Below are 11,334 nucleotides of genomic sequence, written 5' to 3' on the forward strand. Positions count from 1 at the left end.
TTACTATTCTTAGGACACGATTAGGAGAGACCTCAGAGAAGGAAGATGTGCGTGTATTAACTGGTGGTTTACAAACATTCTTGAAAGAATCTCTGATGAACTAATATCAAGCTTCACAATATAATTTCCTACTTCCTCAACTGATTTAATGTAACAATCATTGAATTTTTGGGGACATGTATGAATTTTCTTATTTCTTTCATTTTTAGCGATGGCTATTTATTAGTTTGCATGTGGCTTTGCACTTGTTGGTGGAATTCTCAATACTGCTGAGATTCTGTGCTTATTTGGCTTTTACAATGGTTTTTTTTATACTCATTTCTGTATTTAAGGCAGATTGATCTGGCATGATCAGTCTTCAGACCTTTATGTACATTGTGCAACAGCATAATTTGGTTTTTCAGATTTGCTGGCTCTTCACTATACCATGGATTTTCTTATTTGTGGCCTTGCTTTTGAAGCCTTTGGCAACTATTTTGCATTTCTTTATGGGAATGCTCTCATAAAATTGTGTCAAAGCAGCTTTAAATAGCCTTTCAAATGTTAGCTTTTCTGACAGATCATTACATAAGCTATAATGTGTGTCACCATAACACTTGGGGTTTCTTCCTGTTCCATTCATGTACAGAGCATGGGAAGAATGATTGTGTGTGGTTCAAATTGGCTCTAAGTACTATGGGACTTAACATCTGAAGTCATTAGTCCCCTAGACTTAGAACTACTTAAACCTAACTAACCTAAGGACATCATACACATCCATGACCGAGGCAGGATTCGAACCTGCAACCATAGCAGCAGCGCAGTTCTGGACTGAAGTGCCTAACCATGGGCCGGGGATTTTGTGTGTGTGTGTGTGTGTGTGTGTGTGTGTGTGTGTGTGTGTGAATTCCTAAGGGACCAAAGTGCTGAGGTCATCAGTCCCTAGAGTTACACACTACTTAAACTAACTTATGCTAAGAACAACACACACCTATGCCTGAGGGAGGACTCAAACCTCCGGCAGGAGGGGCCACACTATCTATGACATGGTGCCTCAAAGCACACGGCCACTCCTCGCAGCAAGAATTTTTGTTTGAATGCCTCTGTGCGTGCAGTAATTATTCTAATCTAATCCTCACAATCTCTGTATTATTTAAAGCCAGTTCTTGAAACTTTGTTAATAGACTTTCTTGTGATAGTTTACATCTGTTTTTCAAGAGTCTGCCATTTCAGTTGCTTCAGTATCTTTGTGAATCCCTCCCATGAATTAAACAAACCTGTGACCATTCGTGTTACCCTTCTGTGTATACATTCAATATCCTCTGTTAGTCCTATCTGGTATGGGTCCCACGCACTTGTGCAATATTCCAGAACCGGTCACACAAGTGATTTGTAAGCAGTCTATTTGTAGACTGATTGCACTTCCCCATTATTCTACCAATAAACTGAAGCCGACCTCTGTGATTTTCATTGTTATTACAGACAATGATTGCTTTGTTGACTGCTGTTTCAATTTCAGTTATTGTTACCACAGGTTGCGTTACTCACTCTGTCATCTTACACATTCTCGCATTGCTGATTTATCCATTCTGATCTATCGTAGTGACATTGCCTAGGCTTTCTTCTTGGTCGCCACTGTCTTCCCATGCCCCAAGGGCCCCAAACCATAGTGGCTAATGGTTTCCCTGATTAAGTATGACAGTCCTGTTTCTATCTGGCTATTGCAACTGCTGATTTTACTCCTGCTTGCAATCATTCTGCTGAGAATCATGTACCATATTTGCCTCATGTTGACTTCTGCCATTTCTACTATTATTGTTCCCATAATGACTGATACTATTACAGTAATGTGAGTTATTATTACTGTGGTGGTGGCTACCATTATTACCATGGTTATTGTTATTATGGTTATTACCAATGTAGCAATTGTTGCTACTATGACGACTTTTAAAATTTTCTTGGTTATTCTGCCAATTATCTTTGCCTTTCGTGGGCAAGTGCTCTATCAAATGCAATAATTGTTCTGTAACTACTGCCTATGTACCTCTTGGAATCATCTGGAAGCTTCTTCTCTGATTCAGTCCGTCAATCATGCAAATATTCTAATTTGCAGATCCAATTTTGCAAAATTCTTTTATCGAGCTGCGCGAGTTTGCATTGTAGGATTTTGACACTATGTATTCATGCCATTCAGTCTTCTGCTTCAGCTCTGGCCAATATTCTTTCAAGAATGCATTCTTAAATTCTTGAAAACTCAAGTTCACACAACTTGAGGTTTAAGCCCCATCGCTTAGCCTCACCCACTGGCATGTTGATTACAGCATTAAATTTTCTCTTATCTATCCACGATTCAGTCAATACCATTTCACAATTTTTAATGAAGTCGATAGTGGGCAATCTACCCTGTTTTTGAGGGGATTGAAATGCTCCTCCTTCGCCAACATTTCAGTATTATGATGTGGCATGACATAGTGCAGTTTTTCATCTAATCTCTTTTCTAGTTCAGTTACTTTTGCAACTATTGGGCAACTGGTCATCGCTAGCATTTCCATTCCCTCTTTTCCTCATCACATGTAGCCAACTGTTTCTTCACCCTAGTATCTACGTCTGATACTAAAGTTTGCAGATTTGTAACCTATTCCCTATTATCTTTTTGTGCTAATTCTACCTTCTCAGTTACTTTATTTTCAATAATGGGGTCAACAGTCTGTTCCAGTTTCTGTTTGATCCTCTCTACTTCCAGCTCAAAATGAATATTTATGCTTCCTATTTGTGACTGTACCTCTGTCATGTCCTGCTTAAAATTACCAATTTTGTTATTCATTACAATTATTTCTTTCTTGAATTCATCTACTCTCGTTTTAACAACTCCAATATTATTGTTAACAATCTTGATTGCTTTTCCCCGATCATCCATTTTACTTAACTGTGAAACAATTTTACTGTTAATTGATTTGGACTGAGCATTGATTGTACTGTTCAACATGTCTAACAAATCATTTATATTTCAGACATTACTGGTTTTTACTCTTACTATGATTCTTTCTTAATAATTTCATTGTATCCACTGCCAACGGATTCAGTTTTTATTTTTATTCTGAATTCTGTAGCATCTGCAGATGCCACAAATTCAATTCTTGTCAGTTCCTGTATTTCAGTGGTAGCATCTGTGATGCTAGCCAGCCAGTTCCTCAGCAATGAATTCAAGTGCCAGCATTCACCTTGTTCTACCCATTGTTCCCCGTTAAGTACAATCTAATTATCTGTTTCATTTGTGCTCATCATGTTGCCTGTTTTACTCCCTCCCTAATCAGCCTACTGGATTGCGAAATAACTGATTGTGATTGTGTATGCCTAATGAACTTTTACAGTGATTAAGGCTATCATTACCAAAGAAAAATAATACTGGTTAGTAGGAAGAGAGTGTACAACAGACCCTTCTAAACCCATTCTATATACTGCTGACAATTTTGAAATGTATGGAAATTTAGTGCAATTGCTCAGCAATCTCACAGGGGGGAAAAGGGTACCATGTAATATTTAATACAAAGGGAAATTGATTACCAAAAAATGATAATTAAACTGTCACTGGCCTACTAGGGCAATGAACAACCAAAATCCTAAGAAAGGTAACAATAAAGACAACTGAGCAAATGGTCACATGTGACAACATAAGATTATCACGCTTTTCCACAACACAACAGTTCATGAGAAAATAAATGAATCAGAAAGCACCGAGTCTGCAGTTACTTAATCCAAAATACTAAATTTTGAAAGCAAAGTTGAATGAAGTTACTGGTTAAATAAATGACTGGCTGTAACTGAAACTTTGTTATGTAAAAAAATTATTTTCAGTAACCTCAGCATAACATAATCCAAAAATTAGGAAAAGACAAACAATTTACTTTTCATTATTGAAAGACTGAACTGAATTTACTTTAAGCACAATAGCAACTGATTTTACTTTTAATATAAATACAATAAAATACATACCAAGCCAGCAGAAGTCACTCGCTAAGCTAAATACAGAATAAATGAAAGTCCACGCTCTTAATTTGTACTCTATGTTTATTTATTAGATATACCAGCAAAATTTAACATTACGTTAAGTGATTGAAGTTAATACTCAAAACTATAAATTAGTTACACCTCTATTATAGAATACAAGAATGAACAGTCACTGAGGCAGCAAAATGTAGACTGGAACTGGTCATTAGCAAAGAAACAAAACTGGCAGTAAGTAGTTAATCAATTTTCATAATTTTACAACACTCGGTAGTTGCATGGAAAGGAAAGGGACCTTGCTTGGTAATAATGTCTGAGGACAATGGCAGCACAGGTGCCCTACAAGTTATAACTATTGCAGGTTATTATTGATGAAAGTTGGTCGAAAATTGTGAAAGCAATACCATTGGGTAATGCCTGTACAGTATTAGTTGTACACAGAAGAATGTTGCTGATGCCAATTCTGAGGCTGATGGAGGACTATGAGTCATTTCTAGAGTCACAGATAATTATGGGACAGAAAACACTTAGAATTGCAGCTTTCCCCTGCCTGTTCACTCCTACCATGCTCTCAATATTTGTGGGTTAACGAAATATGTGCATCTACATTAGCCTGATCATAGCTGCACACCACATCTGTGGAAGCACCCAACAATCACTTCCACACTCTTTCATGACGCAGCCTGCCCTGCCTCCTCTTTGCTCGCAACATGACAAATGCTCTAAAGATAAACAACGGCACAGCTACTGCCATTTTGTTTTTGCTATATAGAGTTCTCATGGCTATTGCCCAGCAATTAACAGAATTTTCATTATAATTACAATCAATTATATACAACCAGAAATAAAAACAATATTATGTTCATTATGTATTAAATATAGTTTCTGTAATAAAGTTTACAGATTCAGAATCAGAAGTACAGTACAAATTATCAATGGATATTAAACGGTGAAAAATTTTGGATGGTGCAGAAGATATTTTACCTGCATTTTCAGTGTTACAATTGGTTTTTACTCCTAACAATGATAGTGGAGATAAAAAATTCATGTATTTTATTCAAAATGATGTGACGTGAAAACCAAGAAGATTGAATTCAGACATGCAGTCATGATAGGCTCCGAGGACACAACCACCTACTCTGTAAAATGTCAGTGGATTCAAGTAAATACTGAGCTATGAATTGAATATGAACTCCAGATATTTAAATTAATTGTGGGAGCAGCTTTCTAGAAAGTAGCAGCTTTCTTTACCTTATGTGGCATAAGCACACATAATAACAAGCAAAGTAGCGATAATTTATTCTTAATGAAACGTACAGATTAAGTTCCTTATAACTGTTTATCTTTTGTTAGTGTATTGCTGGATTAATTCCACAAACCTGAAGGTCCTCCTTCTTGATGTAGTCTATGGAAGGTGCTTGATGAGTAAATGAATATCACTTGAAGTGACATTTGAGTAGTTGTGCCAATAGCAGTTTCACAAGATTAGTTTCAACAAAAAATAAAATTTACAAGTATGCTGCGTAGACAATCATGGTGCTGAAACCTTACTAGGTGATGATTTGTGTTGCAGGTGAGGACGATGAGCTGTGCCCATCCATGTACAGCTTCCACAGCAGCCAGGAAGAGAAGGACAAGCTTCTTTACACACTTACTCAGTACGGCATTGAAACAACAGTTGATCGCTCTACCAAGAAGGACCGTATCCGTGACTGGATACAGAACAGTGTGATTGAAGAGGAGGAGGATGAGGAAGACCTAGGTGATGAAGAAGCTTTGCTTGCTGAAGAAGAGGAGGAAGAAAGGGCAGCAGTGATGGAGGCACGGCGTGGCCCTCTCGAGAACGGTGTCTGCGTATCTGGCTCTGCGAGCCGATCTGCCAGCCACTGATACCTGCAAAAAGTCACACCAGATATGTGAGGCTCCCAGGGGGATGATAAAAGTCTAGAAGCTGTGACACACACAGCTGCATCTAAATTGCTTACAGAGCTTGAAGGTGCAGTTAGATTGTGATCCGGCACTGTAAGTGGCTCCTTAAAGAGGAGTCAGAAATCAAATGGAACACCATACTGTGAGCTGAAATGCTCATCTCAGTATGAAATGCTCTACCTGGCTGCGATGGTGAGCTTAATCATCATTTGTCTCAAACAAAGTTTATTTGAATGGACAATTTATAGACTTATTCCGCAAAAATATCATTATTGTTTGATGATCACTATTCTTTTCTGTTGAAATGAATATGGTATTTGAAAACTTGTGTTACCTGGATGAAGCATAATTTATGATAAATGTGTACAGTTTTGCAAATACCGCAACAGTTACATGTATGAGGAGGAATATTATGTAATGACTAAAGGATATCAGAAGAAAGTATAATTGTTAGTTAAGAGAGATTTAAAGTAGATGTCCACTCCTACCAGCAACAACCTTAAATGGTTTATGATGTGGACAGATTATGTGCTCTTATGTGTACAAATGGATATAAACTTTTGTGAACAGCTCTGACTGAAAATCGATATATATAATTGAGAATGTATTAATAGTTAGTCATATTATTAATTTTAATAAAAAATCAGATTTTTTTTACATTAAGTACCACACACTGAAATGTTTGTGCATATTTACATGATAAAAAAACTTTTTGATTTCTATTCAGGTGTATCTCCAAAACCAGTTTACAAAATAGAACAAGAAGTTCTTCCCTTAGAGGTACTCATTCTACCCTCTTAACAAAACTGTTTTATCTCTGTGATCCCCTTTGTACAGATGCCTGGTTTGCATGCTTCCTTAAAACCACACTGACTGCAATGAATCACATAAAAACATGAATTTTCTAATCTTCTTCAAGAAGAAATACCAGAATAATTATTTGAAGGAGAAAATGTAAAATTTTACTCTTAAAGTTAAAATGAGAAAGATTTTACTGCATTGCTCGAGGATTTAATTAGTTAGTTGAATCATTTTAGATATGCAGCTAAATAGAGTGTTACAAGATTGGTAGCAGTCTGTTGTAATACAATGTGCAGCTGACTAAAAGAGGCTTAAGGCTCACTTACAACTATGCCATGAATGAATGATTAAATTACTGTATGATTCCACCTTCACTCCTGATCTTTCTACTTAATGTATTTTCTGTCTCACATGAGGAACTCAAAAATCTTTGTCATATGTCTCACACACTTTTTTTTGTTGCTAAAATGTTGCTCCTTTCTACAGAACGCTGATGCATAGAAAATGCTGTGCTGCAACCTTCATTACATACTATACTATCTTCACTTCATAGCCTATTTTTGTAAAAAGGGACAACTGACAAGATTGTACCATGTGAAGAAATACAAAATGTGTAGGATATCAAAGAGAATTACATGACCATTCTACCAAGAATGGTAAATGAATAAATCAATGAAAAACTATGATAAAAATTAAAGATGGCAGTTCTGGATTGCTTCCAAAAGTAGGAGAAATAAAGTAACTAACATAAATTATTGATAATCAAGGAAAAGATGAAATATAGAGAGACGATGAGAAAGCATGGACAGTGGGATAGGCCCCTAATATGACATTGGAGAAATTTCACCAAAACTTTTGTATGCAGATAATGAAGGTACCACAGTTCTCTGTTAAGTTTTGACATTCTCACTGCAGTCACCATTCCATGCTCTAGCAAAATGGGATGATAAGGATATATGACTTTCTAGGAAAATGTAGGAAGAACATTACGTATAGATGATGACTACCAAAGAAACATAAGGCACGTCTGTACTTCTGGTATTTTCTCCACACATGGATGATAAAAATTGAGTTAGGAGCAAAATTGGAAAGCAGAAATTAATCATCTGACATCTTCTTGCAGTATTTCAGAAATTTTAGAGTAGTACTTTCACAAAGAAAATGTGGTATGACCTATATCACACAGAGAAAAAGAGCCAGTGTGATATTGAAAAGGAAGACTATAATAAGAGAAATGTTTGTAACTACTCTTAATAAGCAACCAAAAACTGGTAAATGTAGGAGGTCAGAAACTGAACAGCTGAAAGCATGCAAATGGTGTAGATATATGTCACAATGATTGATTCCATGCAATGGTTTATTTCTGTGTTACAATATCACCAAACATTCCCTTGTCTTACCATTGAAAGTTTTTAGACCTGGAATTTATACACTTGCAACTGCATCACAGAAGAATGCATATTTGGAGTTCACTAAGTTGTTTTTCTTTATCTTTTTGTGTCTTCAATATGTAATTTTACATATGTTACCAATGACATAGCAAATATAGCCTTATCTATGCCCCATAAATGTTTATACAGTGTTGCAGAATACTGAAGTCCATGGTGCTATATATCACACCACAGTAAAATATTAAGTTGAATACATACAATTTGTCACTATCTTTATAGCTAAGATATAACTGATGCTAAAATTTCTCTTCGTGACATTTCCAAGGTATAGGGGAATTTTAGGGTAAGCCTGTTCTTAAACTGCTTTTTAAAAGTTCCTTCAGTTGACATTTTCAACTATATATGACTTCTCTTATAAAATCACTTTACATTCATTCAACTGAAAAGTTATACATTTGTGCTGATGATTTTTTATGTAACAAAAATTTTCAAAATTTTATATTTTTCACTTCTGGTGTGTAAACAGCATCAGTTTTTTTCTTCATATTCCTTTTCAAATGAACTTCCCTAACATTACTTTTGTTTATAATAGAATTACATTTATGCTGGGAGGCATACTAGCTCTTTTTTTTCTAGGCAGTTCATCACAACAAATTTGTGGTACCTATCTGAAGGACACACAGTTTTTGACATGGAAAAAAATTATATTTATATGTCAGTGTTTCAGATTATGGCTACTGCCACTGAAAAGAGATGTTGGGAATTCAGTGTTGAATAGGTGTATGGGAAAGAAGGAGATGTGAGCAAAGAGCATATAAGAATGAAAAGTATAACTAACTGCTTCCACTTTTGTATCATCTATTCTTTTGCATGGCAGTACAAAACTGCGTATTGTCACCTAGTCTACGGTAAGTTGCCATCTAGTCACCAGAGAAACAAACTTGATTGCTTGATTGCCCAAAAACTGATGTGAGCCATCTGCTGACCATTTCTCATTGTATCATATTATTTTCTACTTTCCATGGAACAGAAATTTGCAAATAGAAATGTTTTGCTGTTTCTGATTTACATTAATGGTAACTGCACCTCCTACAACACTTCACCAATGAAAAGTCACAGCCTTGTAAGTGACTGTAAGGGTTACTGAACTCCCGCCCAAAGTGAGAGTTTAAGTATTTATTTTCTCTCTGAGCACAGAGAGATCTAGAAAACAACACTTTCAATGAAATTTAATTCTTTATGGCAAAGCTCCCAACCAGCACTTTAGTCGAAAAGTTTTCATGCATGTCTAGCTATGAAAACATTACACAGTTATTAGTAACTGGTCATTGGTCACTGTTCTCACCTGAATAAAAAAAATCACGTTTTGTCAGATGTTTCTTGTCAAGGCAAAACTGAAGCCATCATCAACTTTAAGGTTGGTTTGAACATCTCAGCACTTTACTAGGCCTTGTAATACTGGAGGAGGTATGACATTTCCTATATTCGACTTTTAAACTGGCTTGCTGAGTCATTTATTGGAGGACTAATGGGGAACCTACAATTTAATCAGAACGACAATAAAATTTTACATTTTTCACTTTAACAAATGTATACCAGAGGTAAAAGAAGTAATCAGTGACAGATAAAAACCCTAGAATTGAATGAGGATTTAAACCTTTGGATTTGTAATCTGGCATCTATTTAGCCATTGAGCCTTTCTGTTACAACAGCATGGCTGTCAGTTTATTTCACTACAGCCCATGTAAAATTACCAAATTCTGTGTATTCTCCTCCTGTGTAATTGCAGCTCCTGTATAATTCTGGCAAGTCTGTGCTTTCTTGTCTCTATTAGTGGCATTTAACTTCCATCCACAACTAAACTTATTGGTAGTGATATTTCCTGTTCAACTCTTTATAGTCTCCTATACCACAAGAACATGTACAGCAGAATACATAGTTTTGCCAACAAGGCCAAAATTTGAAAAAAAGAGCTTTCCTTCTGGTCAACTGAATTTGCTGTAACCACACACATACATGTATAGGTACAGTATACAATATGTTTTATTATTACAACTACAGAAAGAGATCAGATTACTTTCTGCCACTTGATGTACAGTTGGAAATTACTGAAAGCACTAGTTTAATTATTGTCACTATGGCTCATTTGAAGCTTTTGAGCATCAAAATAATGAATATTAATTACTTTCCAAAACCAGAGCACTCAAATTTTTCTTTGAGTGACATTACAAAGGACTTAAAGATTCTTTTAATCAAAAAGACAAAGGAGAAAATTCTGTGACAAACATACGACAACAGAAATCTACATTTATACTTTGCAACCAATTTGAAGTGTGTGTCAGTTTCAATGACCTTAAAAGGTCATAAGTTAAATGCATAACATATTCAATGGGTTGTAATTTCTATAGTGTGACCTTACATAACATGCACCACTAGAGGCAGAGATACGTTCATTCAAGAATCAAGCGAGAATATTTCCACATACCTTTTATACACTTTACACAAATACTATAATTACATTTGCTCAAAGCCAAATGTATTCATTTTCTGGATTTATACATCAAATTAAAAGGTAACTTGATTAATAAAATTGAGAAGTAAATAAATACTGTGATGGAAATACAGCATCCAACACCTGACTTGTAAGGAAGAAACAGTTGTTAAAAATAGTAAAGATAGGAATAACTAGAAAATTATCCAGTAAAGTTAGAAACTGACTGAAGAACTCATTCCCAGAACTGTGGTGGTTTTGTATGAAGTTATGAAGATATAGCATGTGGTGATATACAAAGACTGTACTTTGTACTCATAAGGGTTTTAACAGTTTGTCTCTTTCCCTCATTCCATTTTTCCATTGTTGTTGTATATTTGGCTGTTTAAATTTGTTGTACATAGATTTTAACTCATTCTGAAACACTGTGTTATATGTGATTCTATGACTGTTTTTATTAAAGACCAAAGCCTTGTTTTCATAGTTTTCATTGGTTCTTTTGTAATTGTAATATCTGTTCCCTGCTCTTTCCATTTACAAATGTGATTTAAAAAATAAAAATAATTAGTAATATATTTTATCCTCGTTCTTTTACTCTTTCTGTTTCATACATATCATCACATTAATAACTCCCCCCCCCCCCCCCCCCCCTCCCATGAAGCAGTCATGAATTGACCTTACATTTATAGAGCACTGCTTTCAAATGAGAAAACATCATTAGACAAATGTCTTGGAAGA

General features: G+C 35.5%; 1 protein-coding gene across 1 annotated transcript in view; it reads left to right on the plus strand.

The window, feature by feature from the left end:
* The window catches only part of LOC124787860 (serine/threonine-protein kinase meng-po), a 324,368-nt gene extending 313,284 nt beyond the window's left edge, over positions 1 to 11,084 (plus strand). The window contains exon 7 of the mRNA XM_047254823.1: positions 5,558 to 11,084. Coding sequence (XP_047110779.1) covers positions 5,558 to 5,874 — 317 coding nt within the window. The 3' untranslated portion in view covers positions 5,875 to 11,084. The remainder of the gene's footprint in view (positions 1 to 5,557) is intronic.
* The last annotated feature ends 250 nt before the right edge of the window (positions 11,085 to 11,334 follow it).

Source organism: Schistocerca piceifrons, chromosome 3, assembly GCF_021461385.2.
Source record: "Schistocerca piceifrons isolate TAMUIC-IGC-003096 chromosome 3, iqSchPice1.1, whole genome shotgun sequence".
Classification (NCBI taxonomy): Eukaryota; Metazoa; Arthropoda; class Insecta; order Orthoptera; family Acrididae; genus Schistocerca; species Schistocerca piceifrons.